This window comes from Didymosphaeria variabile (genome assembly GCF_027946475.1).
Source record: "Didymosphaeria variabile strain IMI 356815 chromosome Unknown scaffold_5, whole genome shotgun sequence".
NCBI classification, from domain to species: Eukaryota; Fungi; Ascomycota; class Dothideomycetes; order Pleosporales; family Didymosphaeriaceae; genus Didymosphaeria; species Didymosphaeria variabile.
In genome coordinates, this window is record NW_026611624.1 from 3,667,493 (window position 1) to 3,690,968 (window position 23,476).

Below are 23,476 nucleotides of genomic sequence, written 5' to 3' on the forward strand. Positions count from 1 at the left end.
GGCTCTGAGGAGGGAGATTACATCTTCATACACTTTCCAAAATCAACGAGGTTGGCGACAATGGCGCATTCTACGACCAGGCCGTGGTATGTATTACGATGTCAGAAGACGATTACCATACTACTGGAGCGACATCACCGATGCTTGGACATATCGGACCTTTGCTAGTACTGTGCGCATGTACTTTGTCAAGTAAGTGCACTGAGTTCCTCACTGAATCATCTTTGGCCAATTTCCAATCATGCCAGTCTACTTCCTGCCATTGCTTTCACACTCGACATGTACCGAAGAACAGGCGAGTTTTTTGGCATTAACGAGGCACTGTTCGCATCGGCACTTGCCGCCATGGTCTTCAGTATCTTCGCCTGCCAACCTTTGACTATCGTCGGCGTTACCGGTCTGATCGCGCTCTTCAACTACACTATCTATGACATCGTCGGTCACTATGATATCACCTTGTATCCGCAAGTAATGGCCTGGACTGGCATATGGGCCGCGATCTTCCACTGGATAGTATCTTTAGGGAACTTCTGCGATTACATGGGCTACATCACGGACTTTTCGAGCGAGTCGTTCGGAATGTACGTAGGTATTATCTACATGAGTAAGTGAAACTTGACTGTAATACTTCCTCTTCGCGCGATATGCTGATGTCCGAAATAGTCAAGGGCGTCGAGGAGCTCGTGAACGAATTCGAGGTCGCAGGAAACGCTGCCGGCTACCTTTCCTGCGTCATCGGCATCCTATATTTCGGATCGGTCTACGGTTTAGAGAAGCTAGGAGGTAGTACCCTCTGGAAACCGTGGTTTCGTGGAGTGCTCGCCGACTACGCCTACGTATTTCCGACACTGTTCTGGGTAGGGTTCTCTCACATACCGGGGCATCTGAAGAGCACGCACGTAACCTTCGTGCCTACGTCGAAAGCCTTCCATCCGACCCAGCCCCGGAACTGGGTGATTGATTTCTGGAATCTTGATATTGGTTGGGTGTTCGTCTCACTGCCATTCGGCTTTCTTACCATGCTCTTATTCTATTATGATCATGTAAGTGACTTTACGAACACTTTCGCGTTAACCTACAAAGAAGGCTAAGAATCCGTAGAACGTTAGCAGCTTGACTGCTCAAGCTCGCCAATTCCCGCTCAAGAAGCCCGCTGGGTTTCATTGGGATTTCTTCCTCCTCGGTTGCACCACTTTCGTCGCTGGTGTTATCGGGCTACCTATGCCGAATGGACTCGTCCCGCAAGCACCTGTCCACACAGACTCGCTCACAAACTACGAAACACGCCTTGATATCATCAAAACCAAAGACCACGATATCCCTGAGATCAGAAGACCATTAGTGGAAGCCACGGCGGTTGTGGAACAACGCATCTCCCACTTCCTCATGGGTCTTGCGCTCTGGGGTACAATGACGGGGCCGCTACTGATAGTGCTGCATACAATGCCGGCCGCAGTGTTCGCCGGTGTCTTTTTCGTCGTTGGTGTAAGTTTGCCCACTTACATCATCTCCTTAATCAGCTGACGCAGATGACAGTGGGGTTCCATCGAATCCAACGGCATCCTTCAAAAGCTCATCTACCTGAGCTCCGAACAACGCTTCCTCGCACCCGAGAACCCGCTCAACGAACTACCACGTAAGAGAATCAGCTTGTACATCGGCCTACAAATCTTCGGCGTCGCCAGTTGTGTGGCCATCTCGCAGACCATCGCAGCCATCGGCTTCCCCGTCCTCATTATCGCTCTGATCCCCCTGCGCACATTCTTGATGCCTCGCTGGTTCACCACGCACGAGCTGTCCATACTTGATGCTCTTACAGCAAGCAACAAAGCAGTACTAGCGAGCTTAGGCGGACAGCCATCAAAGATGAAGGAATTCGTCGAAGAAAGTGATGTTGATGAAGCTTTCAATGAGATGAGGGAAGCCGAAGGGATGGAACGTGTGGAATCGGGTCATGAGAGCGATCTTCACCGCCAGCGAAGTCATAGTGCTGTTAGGCAGCGCATGGGAAGTATTACGCGGCAGACAGCGCATAGGATTAGGTCGCATTCGACGGAGAGGGAGAAGGAAGAAGGTACGGGGCGGCGGGAAGAGTGATGCCATTGAGTATAACAAAAGCGAGCTGTACAAGCATTTGTACGCAATCGTCGGCGCGATGAGTAGGCTGAAAAAGACCTGGACGGAGGTAGTGGTAATTATACTCTGTAATCTTGACATAGAATATATAGACGAAACGCTGATCGCGTTCGCCAACCTCAGCTTCGGAACTTCATGGTGGTGATTTGGTTGGATTTGAGATTGACAACGGGAAATTGAATTGAAAGGGGTGGGCAGCATTGGGGTAGCACTATAATAACTGGTGGATTTCGGATACTGGCTGCTTTGGTGCGACCTTGAAACTGTACACCTCAGGCAACGTATACTGGAGATGCTCGTGTGGAGAAGAAAATAACGTCAAACAATCAACAAAGGCTCTATTAGCCGGTAGCTTGAATGACAATGGCAAACAACTGAGCAGCAAATTGTAAATGATTTATATGGCAATGGGTATACAGCGCACCATTCCGAACGCCTCCCAGCCACCCGTAACTCCTGTGCAAGTCTGGCAAACATCCATCCGATCTTCCTTACCAGTTCCACGTCCGACTCGCCGCCGAGAAGACTGGCGGCTTCCAACTTAACCTCTCTGGATCAAGCGCTCTCCTCCCTTTGATCTTCTCCTTCGCCTTCTGCCTCTCCCTCGCCTCCACAACCGCATCCGTCAGTACGACCACATGCGCGTTTTTACTATATCTCAGCATATTCAGGTTTTGCAACGTGTGAAGGACATCATTCGTCGTCATGGCTGACTGAGCCCCGAGATCCTCGATATTCGCTTCCGCCCTCCCGTCCATGAGCAGGTCTACTATAATCTCCTGCCAATAGGCGCGGTAGCCTAACAAACCAAGATCGGACAAGGGTTTTTCGGGAGACCCGAGCTTGCCTTCGCGCTTGGAGAGCAGGTAAGAGAAGTCGATAAGGAGCTTGCCGAAGCCCTTTCGTTGGTATTGCGGGAGCGTGAGAATGCAGGCTACGTTGTAGCCTTCAGCGGATTCTTTCTCTTTCGAAAAGTAGCCGACGAGGTGGCAGCCGTGCTCGTCGCGCGTGGCCATGCAATAGAAGAGGAAGGGGTCGACGTCGTAGTAGAGCGTCTTGTGATCGAGGAAGAGCTTGGACAGCAAGCAGAGATTGCGGCACCAGGTGCGTTGTCTTCGGCCATCGATTTCGAAAAAAGACACGTAATCGTCACGGTATATTTCGTTGCCGGGTGGGTGGAGCAATGTGCATTTTGAGCGGTGCCGCTCAAATTGTGTGACGTCTCCGTAGTAATTGAGACAGAATTCGCAAATGTAGACCATATCGACATCGACAAAGTCGATAGGATATGGGGAGAAGTACCACGGTTCGATTTCGTATTTGCCCATCTGAACTTTTTCGATGTTACGAACGCGGGCAATTTCCGTTTGGTTCTGGGTCATAGAGCCTGAGGTGCGCAGCTTTTCGATCTCGTCTTCGCGTGAATAGGCTTGGTCGGGAACAGCTTTGGCAGCCGCGGCCGCGTCCTGCACATCCACAAGATCCATCTCCTCATCTTCGGGCTTGGGTGTCGTGCCATCGGTGATCTCAGTGGTGACGAGCAACTCCTGGTTCTCCTTTCCACTTGCTTTGGTTGGCCGCGATGCTTTCCCAGGGGCATTGATACTGGATGACTCTGATGCAATGGAAAGTTCGCGGTCAAGTTTGCTCCGAGAACGCTTGAGGCTTTTCTGGTCTGCCTTGGAAGTAGTCTTTTCATTCTTAGTGGAGGCAGACTTCTTCTTGTCGGGTTTCTCTGGGGCGGGCCACTCGACCTCGCGGGAGAGGTCGATGCGGTCTGCGTTAACCCATTCATCAAGACGCTTGTTGAACTCTTCGTAGTGGACGTAGAATTTAGGTTCTCCACGCCTTGTCTGGATCATGAGGATTTCGGCTTTGCGCTTCTCGCCATCCTACAATATGTCAGACGGTGAACAAGAAGTTGACAATGCATCGCTTTGAACTCAACGATATGACATGAATAGTTGAAAAAAAAGAAGAGAAGTGAAGCACAACAGGTATCGCAACAGAAGATCATGATGGGGTCACCATATGGTGTTCGAAGCCATCACGGCCGAGCTAGGCGGTCACGGCGCGCGTTTGCACTCACCTTTTCCACGAAGGCCTTCACGCCAACCCTGCAACAAACGCATCAGTACTCATCTCCAAACCACTTGCAGCGGTGTCGCACATACCTCAGCTGCGCCAGGGTGGCAAAGCCCGTTTCCACCGGCACGGGGGTGCCAGAGGGCTCGTGAGAATTTTCGCGAGGCGCCATGGTTGCGCGCTGTCGTGTGTCAGATTATCGCAAATTATGGACCGCGTTGGGGGATGTTGCTGTCGCTTTTGTCGGAGGCATGCCTCTGTCGCGATGCGACGGCGAAGGTTGGCGATGCGGGCGCTTGTTCCGCGCTGGTGGCGGCAGCCTATCACATGCAGGGCGCTTGGGCCTTGGATCCTGAACTTTTTGTTGCGGAATGCGCACGCGGGGATCAAGTGCGAGTCTTCAAACGCAGAATTGCCCATGCACCAACAGAGACACACCGCTATGCTGCGCAGGTGACACGATCATGGCGCCAATCGAATTGACTAACTTGTCCAGCAACTGGAAGTTGTTGCAGCAGAGGCTGCAGGCTGGAAAATCCGCCGCATCCGCCAAAGTACAGACGGGAGACGCAGAGGAGGCTTCGCTGAAGCGCAAAAGATCTGCGAAGAGCAACTCAGAGCATGCGTCTAGGTCTACGGACGCATCCGTGAAGAAGATACCGTACAAGCAGCGGAAACGGCAGAAGATGGAAGAACCAGCGGCAGTAGGCGCCTCGATAAAACAGCATGACCCAAAGTCGCTGTCGCGCAGCGTGTCGATGCCCTCGCTCAAGCATTCTACACTCCTCGCCTCCTCGAAACGAGCGGCCGAATCCATTTCCGTCTTGACCCCTTCCGCCGACTTCCCCGACATCGAAAATGGGGGCGTCTCTGAGGGCGCCCTACCTGCCAAGTACATTGCGCTGGATTGTGAGATGGTGGGAATAGGCCCAGAACCCAACAAGGACTCTGCGCTGGCAAGAGTATCAGTGGTGAATTACCACGGCCACCAGATCTACGATTCGTACGTGCAAATTCCGGACAAGGTGACTGTCACCGATTACCGTACCGATGTGTCTGGCATCGAGCCAAAGCATCTTCGGAAGGACGTTGCGCGACCATTCAAGGAAGTCCAGGACGATCTGAAGATCCTCCTCGAAGGGCGTGTTCTCGTCGGTCACGCTGTGAAGAACGATTTGGACGTGCTCATACTTAAGCACGATAAGCGTTACATACGAGACACTTCGAAGTACTCTAAATTCCGTGAAATCGCGCAGATACCCGGCCGAACACCGTCGCTAAAGATACTGGCTGAGAAGCTGCTGGGTGTCGAGATACAGGTCGGGGCGCACAGCTCGGTCGAGGATGCAAGGGCAACCATGGCACTGTTCCGCTTGGAGAAGGATGGTTTTGACGCGGAAGTGCGGGAGAGGTACGGACATATCAAGGTTGGCGCTACGGGCGCTGAAGTTGATGTGGGTGGTGGTGAGCCTACAAAGCGCAAGAACAAGCCCAGGAAGAAAAAGAAGAAGAGAAACTAGCCTTTCGGCTGAGGCTTGTTGGCGATATATTGTATATATGGTTGCTGGCATGTGACATATTGTGCGTTTAGTGTTTCCGGCGAAAGATGTAAGGCTTGATGTTATGAGTAACGATACCCTTTATAGGAACCGAGCTATATACATTCAACTTCTCTGAATGTTCTGCATGTGGCTTTTGCAGCTTCGACCCTCAAAGGTTTTCTGTTCATCTCCATCCACTGAGCCGGACCGACGATCTCTCATCCTGTTTATAGCCCATGCGGCTTTATCGGTTGTTGATGCGGATGGCTGTCCAACGGTCCAGCAAACTTCAACAGCCCAACGTCGCTCGAGGTCATCCTAGAATTGTACTTGCCTCCACCCATTTCGAACAAGAAGCTCATCGGGAATCCAATATCAAAGTCAATCGCCGAATCAATATCATCAATCTCTTCCTCGCTCAACTGCAATCCCAACGCCTCAATATTGCCCTTCAAATGATCTACCTTCCGTCCACCCACAATCGGCACCACATACGGCGCCTTATGCATGACATACGCCAACGCGACGCTCGTAATCAGCGTGTTCTTTGACTTCGCAACTGTCGCAAGCTTCTCGGAAACGCGTTTCTGGGCTTCAGTCTGAGGTCGAAAGTTGCGGCCTGATTCGCCGGCCTTTTCTTTGTCTTGGACGGTGAAGTTGCCGCCGCCGAGAGCACCCCAGGGGCACAGGGCCATGCCCTCTTCGCGCGCCATGGGGATGATTTCGCGCTCGAAGTCGCGTTCGGCAGCAGACCAGCGGCCTTGGTAGACGGAGAAAGGCCGGAGTCCGTGATCGCGGGCGTCTTCTCAAATTGTCAGCTTCGACCGTATCTAAATGTACAGGGAATTGCTATGGGAAAAGAAGGGGACGTACATTGATTCGCTTTACTGACAACCCAAGCCGGCGTATCGCTCACTCCCAGATACAGCACCTTGCCTTGCTGTACGACATGGTTCAAACTCTGCATCAACTCCGGGATGCTCGTCGTGAAGTCCCACCAGTGCACATACAACAGATCTATGTAGTCTGTCTGCAGCTTCTTCAAACTCGCCTCCAGACTGACGTGCAACGACTTTGTGCTGTTACCAGCGAAGTTTATGCGCTGGCGAGGAGTAGATTTTGTGGGGTCCGGGAAGGTGGTGGTGTATTTTGTGGCGAGCACGATTTCGTGACGCACGTTGCGGGCTTGCATCCATTCGCCGATCCAGGTTTCGGATTCTTCGTTTTGGTAGTTGTTTGCTCTGGCTTGAATGTTAGCCTTGCGCTGGGGAAGGCGTTGGAGTAATTGGTGATTGTGGGGCGTGTAAGGTCACCCCACATCACAACTACGTCTGGATAATGGGTATGGGACTTTCTCACGTGTCAATGAAGTTTCCGCCTTGGTCGTGGAAGAAGTCCAGAATCTCAAATGTAGTGTTCTTGTCGCATTTTCCCATTCCTTGCTCCCATGCATTTCCAAAGTTCATAGCTCCTAGACATAGCGGCGAGACGCGGACACCCGCGTTGGGGGACAGTACACGGTGCCAGTCGAGGAGAGACTTGGCCTTTGGGGGGGCACCGAAGAGAGACATTTTGATGGAGAGATCAGTTTTTGCAGTTTTGGGAATTGACAATGGTCAGTTAGAATGCGTTTGGGTATGCACTTGAGGTAGCCCTCGAGGCTTTATACTATGGGTACACGCAACACGCATGACGTCTTTCATGCGTCCTTGGTCCGCTGTTCCACCAGAGTCCCTCATTGTGGGGTACCTTTATGGCTGTGGACTGACCCTGGAAGCGTAGAAGTCCCGAGAAAAGTCGGTAGTCAGGGATTCGAATGGTAGAGGTTGGAGGGGTCGTCCGGTACTTGGGAGGGGATTAGAGCTTAAGTCCGATGCTCCGAGATGTCTTTGGTTATTGCCGCCAGCGTACAAGATAACGAGTCGTACTGTGGAATTGTGTATGTCGGTTTCTGAGAGAGTGGTACGTCTTAGCTGCGGGTCCAATGGCAATTTCGCGTGTCACGTTCAGCTGTTACAAGGGGGTAAGCACTTAGATTTGCACACGGATTTAAGCGTATAAGCTGTAGCAGATCCGATTAGGGAATACGCTATTTGCCAGTTTTGTTGCCAACAAACTAATCAAGCGCGTATAGAACGTATTGCACATGCACATCTTCCAATATGGAAGCTTCAGCAGAGATGCTGTAATCCGCTCTGTCATTTTGGGTGGAGTTATCTTTTAGAAGCTACGTGGCTTGATCACTAACCGCACATGGTGTCCGACTCTATCAATACCCTAAACAGTAAGAGCTCTTCTCTCCGAGATGAGCATCGTACAAGTTGCCAGGCTTCCCGCTGACGCCATCAAGATCTTGAGGTCAAGATTTGGCGCAGGAAGTTTCGTCGCTGATGGCATGCAAGCCGCCAGGTTCAAGAACGTGTCGTGTAGAAGTGTCGATTTCTATCTCCCTGCTTCTCCAATTTCATACTTTCATACTTTGACACATTCTTTTGCCCGGCGGAGGTGCGCAAGTAACTTGAACCGCGAAACCATGTAATGAAGTCAGGACCTTAGGAAGTAGCAGGTGATGTGATGCCTCGTTAGACGACAGTATTCGTAGTCCTCTTAATATGTCAGCCATCTATATATGGGGTCAGCTCGTGACTAAGTAGATCTCTATGCATTCAATGACCATCAACTTCCTCGCCAGCTCCGATCTACCTCCGCCAAATCTCATCCCACCTACTTCCCACCAACTCAAGCGGACCGTCCCATCTCCCAAACCTCGGCTGCCCCATCCCCTGCTCTGCCAAACATACCCATTCCCTAACACATCCGGGCACCTCTTGCCTCGAATGGCTGACACACAATAGCGCTTGATGCTCCTGTAGCCCTGGAACCACTACCTCTCCTTTCCTCTTGACCTCACTCTCTACCGGTCTCGGGCCAGCATTAGTGTAATGCAGTTCCATACCTTGGCCGTGCGACAAGAATAGCAGGCACTTGTCGCGCGCAAGGTCGTCCATGCCAGAGAAGGCCTCATCGAGTATGACGATGGCGGGGTTACGGACGGTGGCGCGGAGGAAGAGCGCAATGCGTTGGGCGGAGAAGGAGAGTTCGCCGAAGTAAACGTCGGTGGACCATTCTAGATTCTTACTCGCAGTCTGGCCAACTACGTGCTTGGGATCGAGTTCTGCCTCAAACCAGCGGAGACACGCGTCTACGCGCTTGGAAGCATCGGCGTCTAGCCTGGGTTTCGTGATGGGTGTGTCGCTCCAGGCGGACTCGAGTACACGCTTCACAGAAAGGTTTTTGGGGAAGAGGGCATGCACTTCGGGCGAAGAGTGACCCATTTGTGATTGGATGTCGAAGATGGTAATACCGGGTACACCGGGGGATGGCAGACGAGAACGTTGGAAAAGTTTGACCGGTGCGGAGTATGTCTGTGGGTGGTCCGAAGTGACGAGACTCAGCAAAGTGGTTTTCCCAGATCCATTGGCACCGAAGATACCCCAACGTTGGCCGCGATAAATGTTCATCCAGAGTCCGTCTCGCTGCTTGCCGTCCACGTCTTGTTGCCAATCACCGAGAACGGAGTTGGGCCCATATTTGATGCGTACGCCTTCCATTTCGACAATGGGTTCTCCGATAGTAGCCGTTAATTTGTCGACCTTTTCAAACCCGTCCCGACTGAGTACTGGTGCGCTTGAGGGATCTTGCTCTTCTGCAGTGCTTGCTTCGAAATCGCCTTTTTCTGAGAGATGTTTTCCAACCTCTCGAAGTTCTACTAATCTTGGATCTAGTTCATGAACATTACCACTGCGGTTAATAATTGACTGCTCGATCTCTTTGCACTGTTGTTGCAAGTACTGCAGTACTTCTTCTTTTGGTCCTAAGGCTTGGACCTTCGCATCCTCGCCTGCGTACACAATATGCGTGATCCATTCAGGAATTACATCCTGCGGCCTTAGTGAAAGCACGATTCTGGGTGAGTTAGCTTCCGCCAACTTATGCAAGACATCCGATATATGCTGTGAAACGAATGGATCAAGCCCGACTGCGCTAATGTCAGCATCCACGCAAAAGATATTCACGATTGTACTCACTGAAAGGTGCATCCAAGCACAACACCTCCGGTCTCGCCAACAACGCCTTCCCGATCCTCGCCCTCCGACTCTGCCCATTACTCAACGTGCTCACGGGCCTATCAAAGAACCTCTCCAACTCTAATTCCCTCACCACTTTCAGCATAACCTCTTTCTCCAGGGTCTTCTCCTTGATAACTTCCTCGCCCGGATTCATCCCAACAATACCCGTCAAGTACTGCGCAAGCGTGAAATCCGTCTCTTCCACGCGACTCTCATACCTAGCGGACAAATACGCGCCGCCGAACGATTTGCGTTCCACATCGAAGCCCACATATTCAATGGCGCGCTCCGGATAGCGTAATTCGGGCTTCTTGGTGGCAATTTCGGAGCTTAGTAGGTAGGGAAATGATCGTGCTGTGGGTGGGAAACAGAGTAATTGGCCGCGTAATATCTGCAGGAAGGCGGTTCTAATGGTGGACGAAGGACTCAAGATGGCCCAATGCTGGTTCGGTGTGGCAAATGAAGGCAGCTCCAGATTCAGATCCGGGAAGAACGGTGGGTTTGGAGATGTATTATGACCCTCTGGCTTGGCTGCTGGATGGCGGCGATAGAAGGTGCCATTGGCGATGCGAACTATAGGCTCCGAAGATAATTTTCTTCTAGAAGTGTGGAAACGCGCACATCTCGAGGCTGCGAAGAAGAGCGCTGGAGTTTCTCGCATGGTGAAGCTGGCATCTGCTGATGCGGGTCACGGTTTTGATATCTTATGAAGTTGGTGCGCAAGTGGTAGGTAAGACCCGCCGTAACTAACGGAGACTTGTCCGACTCCGCGACATGACGTCGGAACTGTTGCCGAGGTATAGCGTTGTAGATACTGAGCGTGCATAGCTCCGCATACAACATGTAGACGCACCATGCTTCCCTCTTTGCAGCCACATAGGCCTCAGGTACGTCCTCCGTCGCAATCATGCACTGCTCTGACAATCCCGCAGCCGCCACGACAACCAGCGAGACCCCAATACGCGCATCAACAGACACGCGCGGCACATGCCACCCCTCACTCGGCGCCTTCGCAAGCAGTAGAACCCCAAACCTCGCTATTGCAACCAAAACCGCGATCCCAAATAGAAGCTATGCCGCCATTTACCTCAAGTCCGCTTGTCCCGCCACGGCACGTTTACGACAGCGCTATACGGCATCCCGTCTTCTTCACGGAGCAGTTGAAGAGACCACCATTTCCCTTACCAACAGCTGCGACGCATGGCTGGAACCCGGTCGCCAGTGGGTATATATTTGAGCAGCGGAGGGCAGATACCAATGGAATACCCAAAACGAAGTTATGATGATATGCAACATGTTGCAGCGGAATCGTCCTGTGAGGTCTCGTAATTTGGCCAGCATTTGATATATACTATTCGCTGTACTCTTTGACAGTAGGAGGTCGAGGATGTGCGTCTGCGCGGAATGCTATGACGACGTGTAATTATCATGCATGTCCGAAATATTTTCTGAGCAGTACATGCAATGAGACACAATGAACATAACAAGACATCATTGATGAGGTTACATGTCAAGTTCTGACTGCTGTCATTTGTTCAAGTATTTACACATGTTTCTCAATCGAAGAGAAGAGAGTTGTATCTTCCCAATCCCCAGGACCCTACCATCCAATCCCCAATCCCCAGAACCCTACCATACAATCCCCGGAACCCTATCATCCATGGACCATACCCGTAAACTCCTGTCTCCAAACAACCGCTCATCATTACAGCCGTAGATTCATTAGCGGCGCTTACTTTGAGGTGTCTAGCACATAACGACCCGCAATCTCGCCCTTTTTCATCTTTGCGTACACATCGGGGAGCTCTGACAACCCGACGGTCTTGAATGGAAACTTGATTAGTCCTCTTGCGTAGAAGTCGATAGCCTCGGCCGAATCCTTGCGGTTGCCCACATACGATCCCTTGATGGTGATCATCTTGACGACAGACTCAAAGACTGGAGCCCTCAGGTACGCACCAGCGGGCAGACCAATGCAGACGACGGTACCGCGAGGGCGGACGTATTCGGCGGCTTGCTGGAATGGCTTCTCGTTCACTGCCACGAGCAGTACTGCATGAGGGCCTAGACCATCCGGAGTCGCGGCCTGTACATCCTTGACCACGTTGCTGGACTTGGCGAAGTCGACGAAGTGCTCGGCACCGAGCTGGTTGATGCACATGTCCTTCTTCTCGTCGCCAGTGTCGATGGCAATGATTCTGATGCCCATAGCCTTCGCGTATTGCTGAGCGAGCGAACCGAGACCACCACCAGCTCCCACTATGGCCACCCATTGACCGGGCTTCACACCAGATTCCTTCAGGCCCTTGTAAACGGTGATACCGGCGCACAAGACCGGCGCGATTCCATCGAGGGGGAGTTCTTTAGGAATTCGAGCAACGTGTGCGGCTTTGCCAATGCAGTACTGCTGGAAAGTTCCATCAACTGTATATCCGGATAGGTCCGGCTTGGGGCAGAGAGGTTCGTCGGACTGCTGGCAGAAATCGCACGACAGACAGGAACCATTCAACCACTTGATACCGACGTGGTCACCAATCTACGCGGCTGTCAGTCTCCGCAAAGTAAGTAGTGCCCTAGGAGTAGACTCACTTGAACATCCTCAACGAGTTCACCGCGTGCAACAACGATACCAGCTCCTTCATGGCCACCAACAAGAGGCATCTTGGTTGCCTAGCGCAGTCGTTAGTAATGCTGCCAGAAAGGCTTCGATTTTGAGCCTACCAAAGGCCAATCGCCCTGCCATGCGTGTAAATCGGTATGGCAAACGCCAGAATACTTGATGTTTACCAGCACCTCATCAGGGCCGGGCTTCGCAACGGGAATCTTCTTGTACTCGATGGGACCGCCGGTCTTCGAAATGACCTGAGCCCATTGCTCTTGGGGAACTTCACTAGCCATTGTGCTGCTGTGCGTTTTGTGGGAAGAGTGATGTAAGAGGTAGAATCGCGGAGAGTAAATTGGTTGTAGAAGGTGTAATTGCAAGCTACTTGAGCTGATGAGATGTAGACAAGGGGCAGAGTTCACGCCGTATATATACCTGCGGTAAGCGTGCTAGCTTTTCTATGGTCGCCCCTTCCGGCCGACGAGCAACACGAAGCCCTGGATCTCCCAATCTGGAATGGGAAGCTCACATGCTCTGTCCGTGATTCCGAGAGTTAGCTGGGCCTGTACAAAACAACGATTGGCTTTTCTGGTGCTGCTGCAAAAGCTCTAGTGGGTCGGCGGAGGGGTACGTAGCTGCGGCCGAATGCTGAGCCATCGGATGATGTCTCGTGGCTGGGATTCCGAGAGCTTCCTACCGGGTGGAAGGCCATCATGCTGTCTACCGCTACGCTAAGTGGGGTGATGGACTAGAATGGGCTGATTCTGTGTTGATAGCGCGTTGCGTGAAGCTGCAGACGCGTGCCTGTCACCTGTGGTTCGCGGAAGCCGAAGGCCTGATCAACGGAGTGGGGTGGCTAAGCGACGTCATCCCTGTAAAACCCTGGGCACATCTCACCTGACACTTCAACTCAGGGTTTATCGCTTCCGTTCGGCCACGGCCGACGAAAATTTGGTGAACATCAAGTGCTGCGTAGTAGAATTTCCACGTTGAATATCCTGTAGCAGATTCCTTGTTACCTTCAGCAGGCGATGCCAATGCTGGAGGAGCTTCCTTAGCCTGGTCTTCTTCAGCCCAGGGACTTCCAACAAGCGTGCATTTCCCCGCTCAGTGCAGCGCTATCGCCAGAATACACCACCGGACGTCCCACAGTACCACAGCACAAGGCTGAAGCCCCACCCAGGAGGAGATCAAGCTGGAGGATTGTCGTGACCCACCACCCAAGCCCAAAACCCCGCAAGCATGGAGAGTGGACAAGGAAGGACGCCATGTACGCGGGCAATTCAATGCATAAGGCCGAGCGTGCCACCTCTTCAATTGAGCAATCCGTGAGAGAGAAAGTTTGATGTTGATCCTCTGAAATTAGCACCCTTGACACCGATAGCCTTCCCGTTATCCGTGGACGATCCAGGAAGGTCTAGCGCACTCGAATGCGGGCACGGCGCCGGCACCGTGGGAGCTACACATTAGTGCGACACGTTTCGCGGGGTAAGGGAGCTTTAGAGTTGTACTATCTAGTCAGGAATCAGAGCTCGAGCTGAACCTGGGAAGCATCTGGCACTCATGGTCAAGGTGTTTGGATTATCTCAATTACACACACTATTGGACTAGTATGCCTTCAAAATGGCCCAGCGACACTCGCTGGACATGAGATGGTATTTTTGAGAGACAACGGAAACATCTCGCAGAAGTCCAAGACGAGGACAACCAATATAACATAGATCCCTCTTTCCCAATATGTGTGACCAATGCAAATTTGCAAGATCTTACAGCGCTCCACCCCGGAACAACACCAACGGGGGCAGCTGTGGAGGGTCTGCAAGCAGGATGACGCTCAACCTGGGAGCTCGTACACTGGAGCATCTTCGATTCGACTGTCACGGACCTCGACCTTGCCAGAGTTTTGCATGAGAAGAGGCGACGCCATGGGTGACTTGTAATCCCCGCTACTGGATCCCTCCATCTCCGGGATTGGAGCTGATCTCTCCTCCGCAGGTAGCTCTGCCTTGTTGGATTGATCGTAGCCTTTGCTAGTTGGCTCATTTGGTTTGTCAGATCCAGTCGCTCTGTCGCCCGAATTAGATCCCAGCCATGCATTGAACTGTTCGCCGGGGCCTGCTTCGTTACGACGTCTTCGTAGGAAGCATATGAGAGAACCAATGACTGCTAAGATCAAAGGCACGCCCACACCCAACCCGATTGCCATTCCTATCGTCTTTCCTTTTGAAGATGTTTCTTGGAGCATCTCTATGGTGATCTCGCTGTATGTTGGCTCACTAGATCCGGAAATAGTCGTGGCCACCGCAGTTTCTGTCGGACTAGTCGGCGTATACGGGTCACTGGGCCCATATGTTGCCGTTGTGTGCCCCCGAGTAGAATAACGGGAATAATTCGACCACCACTCTTCTACGTGCGAGGGCTGCGGCAGACTCGCGGTCGCCTTTAAGGGGGTTTGTGTGCCTTTGAAAGCCACCCATCGTTCATCATTCTTGATATTCTCGCAATGAGTTGTGCGCGTGATTTCGATTTCGGGATCCCAGTGGTCCGCCGGGCAATTTGAGGCAGGTGCAAAGCAATTGTCCGGATGTTGACAAATCTGGTCAATGTCAGGACCGCTCGTGAGTACAGTCACGCTCTCTTACCCAGGTGTCTTTCGGTGTCCCTTTTGTGCCATTGCAATATACCAACCCCACCCAGTCCGCCTTGCTCTGATCCGTGCCGCATTTCCGCGGGCAGTTGATGTCGTCGTATTTGCTGGCCGTACAACCTTTCTGGTAAGTTATGCCTCTCGGTACATTGAAGCAGCTTTGGTTTGCTAAGCAGTAATCTCCAGCTATACAGCAACCGTACACCTCACCATCGTCTGCGAGCCCACGGAAGCAGGGAAGAACGTAGCTTGGCGCAAGTTGATCTTCGCTGGTATAACACAGCCGCGGCTGGTCAAGGGGAACTCCAGCAGAAGATATGTTGGTGAAGAAAACAGAACCGAGCAGAAGCCATCCGAGATGTATGAGACCCATTCTGATAGTCGTAAATCGGAATACAATGTTAAAAGGCGACAAAGGCTGAGACAGCCGTCCAAGGACTCAAGGAGGGGAATGTCTTGGGAGGAAAGCAGCCAAGTAGGGAGCGAGATGGCGCAGTCCCCGAAAGAGTGTGAGAAAGAATAAATGGTGGACAATCGTTGTGAAATTGAAAGTCGCTTGAAGCCGTTTTTGTCCCACCCTGTGCAGCCGGCTAGCGTGCCTGCCGTTTACACAGACTTTCCCGCCCTGGGAGAGAACGGAGTGAAAGTGAACACTCTCTTTCGGCAACGGGCTATACTATCTATATCTATGTCTATCTATGCGTTATCGTTATGGTCAAGATCACCGACCAGCAAAGTCTCCTTGACTGAGCCTGTCGGTTCTCTACGCGATCTTATCGGTCATACCAGCAAGAACGGCGGCTCCTATAATGCCTCCATCGAGAGACTCCCGCAAGACCACCCGCTTCGACGTGTTCGCAACCGAGCCTTTCGCTACTAGGACGTCAATCCAGCGTTGACACGTGTCGAGCCAGTCGGGATAATGTGAGATCGTTGAGCCTGTGTATGCAATCACCAATTCCTCGGGGTCGTCGTTCCCGGGTGTAGCGTGGCCATTTTGCGCGGCTGGGTCGATGCGGATGTCGTTCACGCAGTCAAGCAGCCCGACGCAGGCTGCGGCGATCAGTGCGCTTGAGCGCTGTTGTACGGCGTGCGCAATGTCGCGAAGCAATTTCACACGTACAGGGTTCCAGAAGGTTTCTTTTGGTCTGGAGGGGAATTTTCGCTCTAGCTCAGCTATCACCGTCTCTTCGTCAGCTCTCGCTACAACTTCCGAAAGGAATTTGGTTTGTAAAGCGTTCTTGATCTCCAGTAAAGCAGGCAGTCGCACGGGTGCCTTCGATATCAGATCCGTGAAGGCAAGCCGGACGATTTCGCCGAGGTATCGCCCCGATGTCATATACTCGAATGGTTGAAATCCCGGCGCTTCGCTGTTGGCATCTAGAGCTCTATCCCACGACGTCTTGATGCCAAGGTCTATCAATGGCTTATCAGTGCCTCGTATGGTCCACTCAGTGTTTATGACCACCGTCTCTACCGCTTCTGGGTTAGCAAGGTCCTTCCTCTTGGTCGCGTGCAATTCTGAAAGTAGCATCGGTACGGTAGCGTTGGTGCCTGTTCCTACGATGAGGCCCATAGCGACTCGACTGTTAGCTACTGCTCTGACAGCATATGCTGATGAAGCAAAGGTAGCCACGGTATCGTTTGTAATGGCCGCTATTCGTATCCTCGGAAGTCTAGATGACCTTCCCTTCTCGCTTGATGGATGATTTTCGGTATCGTTGTTGGCACGATTGGCGCTAGGCTCAACGATATGTCGAGCATATCCAGCTCTCAACATATTCCCTAGATTCAGATCCGACGTAATTGCGAAACCTTTGCCCATGGGGAGCAATGTAGCTTCAGATAAGAGTTTTTGACTGGACCTGTGAGTAGACATACACTGGAAGGCTCATGTTCTGGCAAACTCACGCCATAGGAAAGCTGAATGTAATTCCAAGCAAAAGCTCATCGCCGAATGGAGCCTCAATAGAAGCAGGTATGTCCTCAAGCGCGTCCGTAATGACCTCGGCGATACAATCACCAATCCAGGCGAAAAGGTCTTCAGCCTTGTCCATCTTGAGGTGCTCGCCGATCGGCCATGTTTTGTCGAAGGATCTTTTGATCTTCTCGTATGGCTTCTCAGTTCCGTTTTGCAGGCCACGCTCAGGCTCGCCGATGAGCTCCACGAAGCCCACTCGTAGATTGCTCCCACCAACGTCAATACTGATGAACTTTCCTTTCTCCTTACCTGTGGGAAGTGCAGTCACCGGCGTGACTAGGAAATGCTCCAATGACGTTTTTGCCAGATTTTTGTAGACCTCCGAGAACCGGACTGCAAGGTCGAGTAACGTACTCTCGTTGACACAATGCGTTAAAGCTGCAATGGTTTTGGATGCTTCTTCTGCATGATCTGTCGCCATAGTTGTTTGTTTTCGGTCAAGTAAATTCGCAATGGTCGTAAACACTCAGAAAATCCAGAAAAGACCGGCAAGCTATACAGCGCCACAAAATGCAAAGCTGGCTGAGTCAGGCCAAGGGGGGTATCACAGCAACAGAAGAGTCAGCCGCGCGTCTTTTTCGAGACAACTCTCAAGAAAGAAGAGAAAAGCGCGCGACTATGAGAATGAGCAGCAAATGGCGAGCTGTGACAGGGATTTCACCTTTGGTCGCGTAGTTGCGCCGTAATCGGCTCTACGGCTCCTTGCATTGGGGGTCTGGAAGTTGCGGTCGAGCTGCCACACGCACCTGCCGCGGAAGTGGAGGGTAGCACTGCGCCTTCCCGATTCTGGCCGCTAGCGTGCCACGCGAACCAGGGTCAGCAACCAGCGCAATGGTATCATCAGGCCGGCCGCAACAACAGGCGAACAACCTCACCAACACACTCAGTATCTTACAATCCTCACGCAACTGGGGGTGAAGAACACATTACAAGAATGCCGCCCATACCGAAGTACGAATCCCCGCCGGTGGAAAAGGAGTCACTCCTGCCACAAACAGAGCAGCCTATACCTCGCCCGCCGCCCGAACGCTTCAGTCGCTTTCATGGAATCGCTTTCGCACTCGTGTTGGGGTTGTTCTGGCTATCGCGGACGTGGACGTGCGGGCATGATCACACGCATGAGACGGTGTCCTCGAAGGTGCCACTGGAAATACATATCATGTCGAAATGTCCCGACGCGCGCGACTGCATAGAGGAGCTCGTAGTACCTGCAATGGCAAACGTCTCCGACAAAGTCGACTTCAAGATGTCGTACATTGGACAGTACGTACAGTGGATTGGAAATAGTGCGCATTGCCTGCCTGAGCTCTAGACTGACTACAATGCAGGACCACCGAAGACGATGGCGTTCTATGCATGCACGGCCAAACTGAATGCCTCGGAAACATTCTCGAGCTATGCGCCGCATCAGAGTACCCCGACCCGAAGATCTATCTAGGCTTCACGAGATGCCTGTCGCTTCGATATGACGAGATACCCGCAACAAGCTTGATCAAGGACTGTGCGCTGGAATACGGCATCGAGTTCGAGAAGCTTAACGACTGCGCAAGTCGAGATGACGGCGCATTTGGCATGGGTCTGCTCAGGGACAGCGTAACGCGCAGCGCAGATCTAGGCGTAAAGACTAGCTGTACCGTTAGGTTGAACAACAAGGCAAGGTGTGTGAGAGAGAGTGGGAAGTGGAAGGATTGCGATGACGGAAGTGATCCGGACGATCTTGTCAAGGATATCAATAAGCTGTATGCTGAAGCGCGAGGTTGGATTTACATTTGAAGATACCCCGGTGGACACTATGATACGCAGCGTTCGTATAAGATTAAATATTCACGTCAAATACAGTCCCAGCCCATAGATGACCTCCATAACGCCGGTAATGCAAGTCCATGCTCCATGCAGCAACGTGTAGGAATCGGTATCTATACGTCCAGCGCCCTCATTGGAATTCCCCAAACTCTCCGTCATCGAAGCCCAGGTCTTCGGGCTTCGGCTCAAAGCTCTGCCTGCTCCTTCTGCGTTCTTCCTTCACGCTCTTTGCGTTGGGCGGCGGGGGTAAGAAGCCGCCTCCGCTCCCGGGAGGCGGCTTGATGCTGAACAAGGCGTCTTGCTCGCTCTTCTGTTCCTCCGGGCTCTTGTTATCTCCTTCCCTCCGTTCTCGTCTGCCCTTCAGTCCACCGAGGTTTATACTAATCGTCTGCCCCTCCTTGAGACTGAAATCGCGCTTCGGTTCGTCAGCTGATTTGGCTGCCGCTTTTCTGCCTGGCCCCGCAGCGTTGGGATTCGCTTCGAATCCGAGCGCGCGCCGTGCGTCTTGCAGCGCGATGTTGAAGTCGAAAGCTTCAGTGCGCTCCTCGAAGCCCATGCCCAATACCGCCTTGCGTCCCTCGCCAACGACTGTTATCGCGAAGAAACGACTGCTGTCTAGGGCTTGCTCGACTACATTGGGTGCTGTGTATGGCGCGGCGGCGAATAGTTGGCCAGAGGAAGGATCCTCGAGGAGCAGCGTTGTAGAGACTTTCTCGGCGGAATCATCGGTTGCGGTTGGAGAGGGGATGGATGTTTCGAGGATGCGGAGGCGCGCGGTGAAGATCTGGCGCTTGGGGTCGGCCGTCCAGGATGATGCTTGGTAGCCTTTTGTAGAGGTGAGGGGTGGAATCTGGTAGACGTGGACTTTGGGCGCGAGGTAGAGGATGCGCTGGATGGCGGTAGGGGGTAAAGGTTCGCCTGTGAGAGGATCGGTGTTCATGATGGCGGTCGGTCGACCTCGCGTCGAACTTGGGGATCCAAGACTAAAGTCGAACGCGGGTGCGATTCAATCGATATAGAGGAGGCGATTTGATGTGTTGCAAACGCGGTCGGCGGAAGATAAGTTCGCGGGAGCCTTCAGGGAGGTTTGGCGGGGTAAGATTGGCGGTGACCGTGCTGCGGAGAAGTCAGGACCAACGGTTGAAGCAGCGCTGTATTGGGTCAGTGCAGTGAGGGTGTCGAATGGGCGTGCCTAGGGGATTGGAGCAGCGGTTCATGTTGCAAATCTAAATCTGGACGAGTCGGTATGTGCTGGCAATGCACAATGCTTGACGCAGGGCATCCTTGTAGAACCATTCCAGCGCCTAGATACCCCGCCATCACGTGAGTTCACCCAGCTGGAGCCCGAGCCCATAGAACGCGTACGCATCCTTTGGAATCGAGAGCACCATGTAACTTTGGAGCAGTGACCGGTATTTAGCTGTCTGTAGAATGGTTGTCGTTGCGTTGCAGTCTATGAAATCTTTCCGGTCGTGTCTATCATCTATGTGTCTGGAGCATTGAACGCCTCCTGCAGTATCTTTGATCGAAATGCGAATGCACGCTCCCAGCGCGCCAATCAATGCAATCACTTCGTCGCAGGCTTGATACCAGCGCCGCCAGCTTTGTATGCTTCGAAGCCTTCGTGCGCGGCTTCCTTCACGGTAGTTTTGCCTTCCACGATTTCTTTGCATTTGGCCAGAATGTTGGTCCAGTCCTCGAAGACCGTGAAAGGAACGTTCTCCCGAGCGCAATATGTGATAAGATCGTGTCCCTTCTTTGCAAACAGCAGATCGGTCTCGCGTGCTGCGGACAGGTCTGAGACGCCATCTCCAGCGTAGAACATGGTCGGCCGTACGTCGTCCGGCAACGAAGAGTATTGGCGCAAGCAGATAGACTTGTCGTGTCCGAATCCACTCTCAGGGTGCCTGAAGACGATCTCCCATCCGCCCTCTTCGTCTATCGACTTGCCCTCTCGCGGTGCTGCATTGTTCGCTAGGACCTGCATCTTGTCTGATTCGGGTCCAACTAGCTTCTTCAGCAGAGCCTTGATAATGGGCTCCATGCCAGACGAGAGCACAACAACAGGGATGTTGTTGTCGAGAGACCACCGATAGAATTCGGCAAATCCAGGGTCCAGTTTGATGTTGTCGACCAGGTACTGGATGCACTCGTTGTACGGCTTGGTCACGCTGTCCATCATGTCGCGGAAAGAGTCCCGGAAGGAGATTTTATCTTCCAAACATTCCACGTTCATCTTACGGCGTCTTTCCCTGCCGTATCCAATGGTATCAGTCAAGAAGTCATTGCTGTCCTGCAGCGTGATGGTGCCATCAAAGTCGGTAAAGAAGATGAACTTTGTATCGATTAGCATTCCGAGCGTCGGAACAACCAGATAGCACGAACTTTGGGGTTGGACTTCATCGCGGGCAGCTCCGCAACGGCATTCTGGATTCCCATCTTTGGTAAGTATGTATTGTGAATGTTATAGACAAGTCAGGTGGATAAGGCTATGATATGGGGGATGTAGATGTTGAGGAAAAGTCGGCGGCGTAGCCTGGATCGGAATCCCGGTGCTTCGGAAAAGGGCCCAGTGCCAGATCGACAACGTGGCTTGGCGGCGCGTCCAAGCTCGGAGGAGCTACGCTTTTCTGCCGCTGGCTGTTGTTGTAACACGTCCAATGTGATCGAAAACCTCCATGACAAGAATGAGGCCGCTGCTTCAGCATGCGCAGCGCTCCTTCTTTGCCAATACCAACCTGATAGTCCCTAAGCATCCATCGGGATCGTTCTCAAATACCATCAAATCCGTGTCTCGAGCGTCTTCAGTATGCCTGCAATGCCAGTACCGAGCTTCCGTAGTCGGCCGATCGGCTCGTAGCCCTCAATGGGCTTCAGTTACGTTGCATCGCCGCAACCTCCGCCAATATTCGGGCGATGGCAAGCCGAGACCAGAAAATGAAACTCCCGAAGAAAGGCTCGCAAGAGTACGAGCAGACATAGCATTGAGTGAAAGGCAAGAGAAGGAGCGACTGGAGAAGGAAAGGCTAGAGAAAGAAAGGAAGGATAGAGAGAGGCTAGAGAAGGAGCGGCAAGAGAGAGAAAGGCAGGAGAAGGAGCGAATGGAAAGGGAACGGCAAGAAAAGGAAAGACAAGAGAGGGAACAACAATCTGCGCCTCAGAAGAAGCCTTTGCCGGATGTAATCCAACTCCCGTCGTCGAGTGCACGCCCTACGCCCAGAACAGAAAGCGCGTTTTTGCCAGATGTTGCCGAACTTTCAGCATCAAACACAATACCTCCTTCGACGAACACGAAAACGAGCAACGATGTCATCCGAAAGGTTGGATCTACTCGAGATGCCGCCAAGGTCAACATTGAGCATGTAGCAGCGGATCAACTGCCTTCACATCATCAAGCCCAACGGTGGGATTTGTCAAAGCGGTTTCAAGACTTGATGGATGATATCTTACCGAAACTCGCGGTAGTCACGCACAAGGTCAATACATTCACAGGAACCGATTATTCTGGTATTGAAGCTTTAAAGCGGGAAATCAAGGATCAAGGTAGGATGCAGCCAGGCAGGCTCAGAATGCAGCTAACGAAGATGTAGAGCAACTCGTGAAAACCCGCCGAGCCGCGATTGAGGAAGCCAAGCAAGCCCTTGATACCGCACTTTCCAAGCAAACATCAGCGCAGAAAGAAGTCGTTGCACTGTTGGAACGCAAACACTCGTGGTCGGACATGGACCTGGAGCGATATATGTCATTGATTAGATCCGAGCATATCAACGACCAAGCCGTAAGAGAAGCCAAGGAAGCTATCGCCCAGTCTGAAAATGCGTTGGAAGAGGCAAGATCACAACTGGAAAAGCGAGAGCGCGCACAATACCACGAGGAACAGATCTGGAGCGACACCATCCGACGCAACAGTACGTGGGTGACCTTCGGACTGATGGGCCTCAACATTTTCCTATTGTTGGCAACAATGATAGTGATCGAGCCGTGGAGACGACGTAGGATGGTGCGGGAGATCAGAAACACTCTAGAGGCCCACAAACCTGCTGCAGAACCTATGGTCGCAGTGCCGGCCGCGGTCCCTACACCATCGGCCGCTACGCCTGTCATTGCAGCAGAGACCAATAAGGTAGCTGAAAACCCAACAGAGCCAATTGTTGCGGGCTCGGTCGCCGCAGACCCAGTTGATACCGAATTTCCAATTCAGCAAGAGGTGGGAGTCTCTTCCGAAAATACAGCCAAGGTGATAGAGGCACCGACCGTAGCAGCAATCGAAGAGTCACCCGGCCAGCCCTTGACCTTTTCAGAATCCGAGGCGAAACCCGTACCAGTGGAGTCCATCGACATTGAGGAAGAGGCTCGTAACACCTCCATGCCCACGCCGGAGACATGGCAAGACAGGATCGCATATATCGCCACAGATATAATTAGCGAACGAACAATCTCCATGCGGCGGATAGACTATACCGCCGCCATACTTCAAGGTGCTGCTGCTGGTGCGATCATAACAGCGGCAATCGTTGCGATGATTGTGAACAAGTAGCCCCCACCACCCGA

At 52.4% G+C, this 23,476-nt stretch overlaps 11 protein-coding genes across 11 annotated transcripts; 4 read left to right on the forward strand and 7 right to left on the reverse strand.

The window, feature by feature from the left end:
* Nucleotides 1–279: 279 nt before the first annotated feature.
* N0V89_007660 (uncharacterized protein) lies at nucleotides 280–2,097 on the forward strand (the record flags this gene model as incomplete). Its single annotated transcript, XM_056216421.1, has 4 exons — nucleotides 280–604; nucleotides 664–1,043; nucleotides 1,102–1,485; nucleotides 1,537–2,097. 4 exons carry the CDS (start codon nucleotides 280–282, stop codon nucleotides 2,095–2,097), a joined length of 1,650 nt encoding a protein of 549 aa, XP_056070668.1.
* A 530-nt stretch (nucleotides 2,098–2,627) lies between these two features.
* On the reverse strand, nucleotides 2,628–4,393 carry ESA1 (Histone acetyltransferase; the record flags this gene model as incomplete). The annotated part of the gene is made up of 3 exons (XM_056216422.1): nucleotides 2,628–4,028; nucleotides 4,226–4,253; nucleotides 4,311–4,393. The coding sequence occupies 3 exons, from the start codon at nucleotides 4,391–4,393 to the stop codon at nucleotides 2,628–2,630; spliced, it is 1,512 nt and encodes a 503-aa protein (XP_056070669.1).
* Nucleotides 4,394–4,685: 292 nt separating this feature from the next.
* On the forward strand, nucleotides 4,686–5,741 carry REX4 (3'-5' exonuclease; the record flags this gene model as incomplete). The annotated part of the gene is made up of 1 exon (XM_056216423.1): nucleotides 4,686–5,741. The coding sequence occupies one exon, from the start codon at nucleotides 4,686–4,688 to the stop codon at nucleotides 5,739–5,741; it is 1,056 nt and encodes a 351-aa protein (XP_056070670.1).
* Nucleotides 5,742–5,989: 248 nt separating this feature from the next.
* Nucleotides 5,990–7,333, reverse strand: N0V89_007663 (uncharacterized protein; the record flags this gene model as incomplete). Its single annotated transcript, XM_056216424.1, has 3 exons — nucleotides 5,990–6,564; nucleotides 6,636–7,003; nucleotides 7,122–7,333. The coding sequence occupies 3 exons, from the start codon at nucleotides 7,331–7,333 to the stop codon at nucleotides 5,990–5,992; spliced, it is 1,155 nt and encodes a 384-aa protein (XP_056070671.1).
* A 1,128-nt stretch (nucleotides 7,334–8,461) lies between these two features.
* On the reverse strand, nucleotides 8,462–10,553 carry N0V89_007664 (uncharacterized protein; the record flags this gene model as incomplete). The annotated part of the gene is made up of 2 exons (XM_056216425.1): nucleotides 8,462–9,801; nucleotides 9,851–10,553. The coding sequence occupies 2 exons, from the start codon at nucleotides 10,551–10,553 to the stop codon at nucleotides 8,462–8,464; spliced, it is 2,043 nt and encodes a 680-aa protein (XP_056070672.1).
* Nucleotides 10,554–11,624: 1,071 nt separating this feature from the next.
* ADH1 (alcohol dehydrogenase) lies at nucleotides 11,625–12,790 on the reverse strand (the record flags this gene model as incomplete). The annotated part of the gene is made up of 3 exons (XM_056216426.1): nucleotides 11,625–12,428; nucleotides 12,482–12,562; nucleotides 12,614–12,790. The coding sequence occupies 3 exons, from the start codon at nucleotides 12,788–12,790 to the stop codon at nucleotides 11,625–11,627; spliced, it is 1,062 nt and encodes a 353-aa protein (XP_056070673.1).
* Nucleotides 12,791–15,904: 3,114 nt separating this feature from the next.
* On the reverse strand, nucleotides 15,905–17,543 carry N0V89_007666 (uncharacterized protein; the record flags this gene model as incomplete). The annotated part of the gene is made up of 2 exons (XM_056216427.1): nucleotides 15,905–17,000; nucleotides 17,053–17,543. 2 exons carry the CDS (start codon nucleotides 17,541–17,543, stop codon nucleotides 15,905–15,907), a joined length of 1,587 nt encoding a protein of 528 aa, XP_056070674.1.
* A 738-nt stretch (nucleotides 17,544–18,281) lies between these two features.
* On the forward strand, nucleotides 18,282–18,895 carry N0V89_007667 (uncharacterized protein; the record flags this gene model as incomplete). The annotated part of the gene is made up of 2 exons (XM_056216428.1): nucleotides 18,282–18,385; nucleotides 18,451–18,895. 2 exons carry the CDS (start codon nucleotides 18,282–18,284, stop codon nucleotides 18,893–18,895), a joined length of 549 nt encoding a protein of 182 aa, XP_056070675.1.
* Nucleotides 18,896–19,055: 160 nt separating this feature from the next.
* On the reverse strand, nucleotides 19,056–19,865 carry N0V89_007668 (uncharacterized protein; the record flags this gene model as incomplete). Its single annotated transcript, XM_056216429.1, has 1 exon — nucleotides 19,056–19,865. One exon carries the CDS (start codon nucleotides 19,863–19,865, stop codon nucleotides 19,056–19,058), a length of 810 nt encoding a protein of 269 aa, XP_056070676.1.
* A 627-nt stretch (nucleotides 19,866–20,492) lies between these two features.
* On the reverse strand, nucleotides 20,493–21,364 carry N0V89_007669 (uncharacterized protein; the record flags this gene model as incomplete). The annotated part of the gene is made up of 2 exons (XM_056216430.1): nucleotides 20,493–21,260; nucleotides 21,311–21,364. 2 exons carry the CDS (start codon nucleotides 21,362–21,364, stop codon nucleotides 20,493–20,495), a joined length of 822 nt encoding a protein of 273 aa, XP_056070677.1.
* A 248-nt stretch (nucleotides 21,365–21,612) lies between these two features.
* Nucleotides 21,613–23,462, forward strand: SHE9 (sensitivity to high expression protein she9; the record flags this gene model as incomplete). The annotated part of the gene is made up of 2 exons (XM_056216431.1): nucleotides 21,613–22,468; nucleotides 22,516–23,462. The coding sequence occupies 2 exons, from the start codon at nucleotides 21,613–21,615 to the stop codon at nucleotides 23,460–23,462; spliced, it is 1,803 nt and encodes a 600-aa protein (XP_056070678.1).
* Nucleotides 23,463–23,476: the final 14 nt, after the last annotated feature.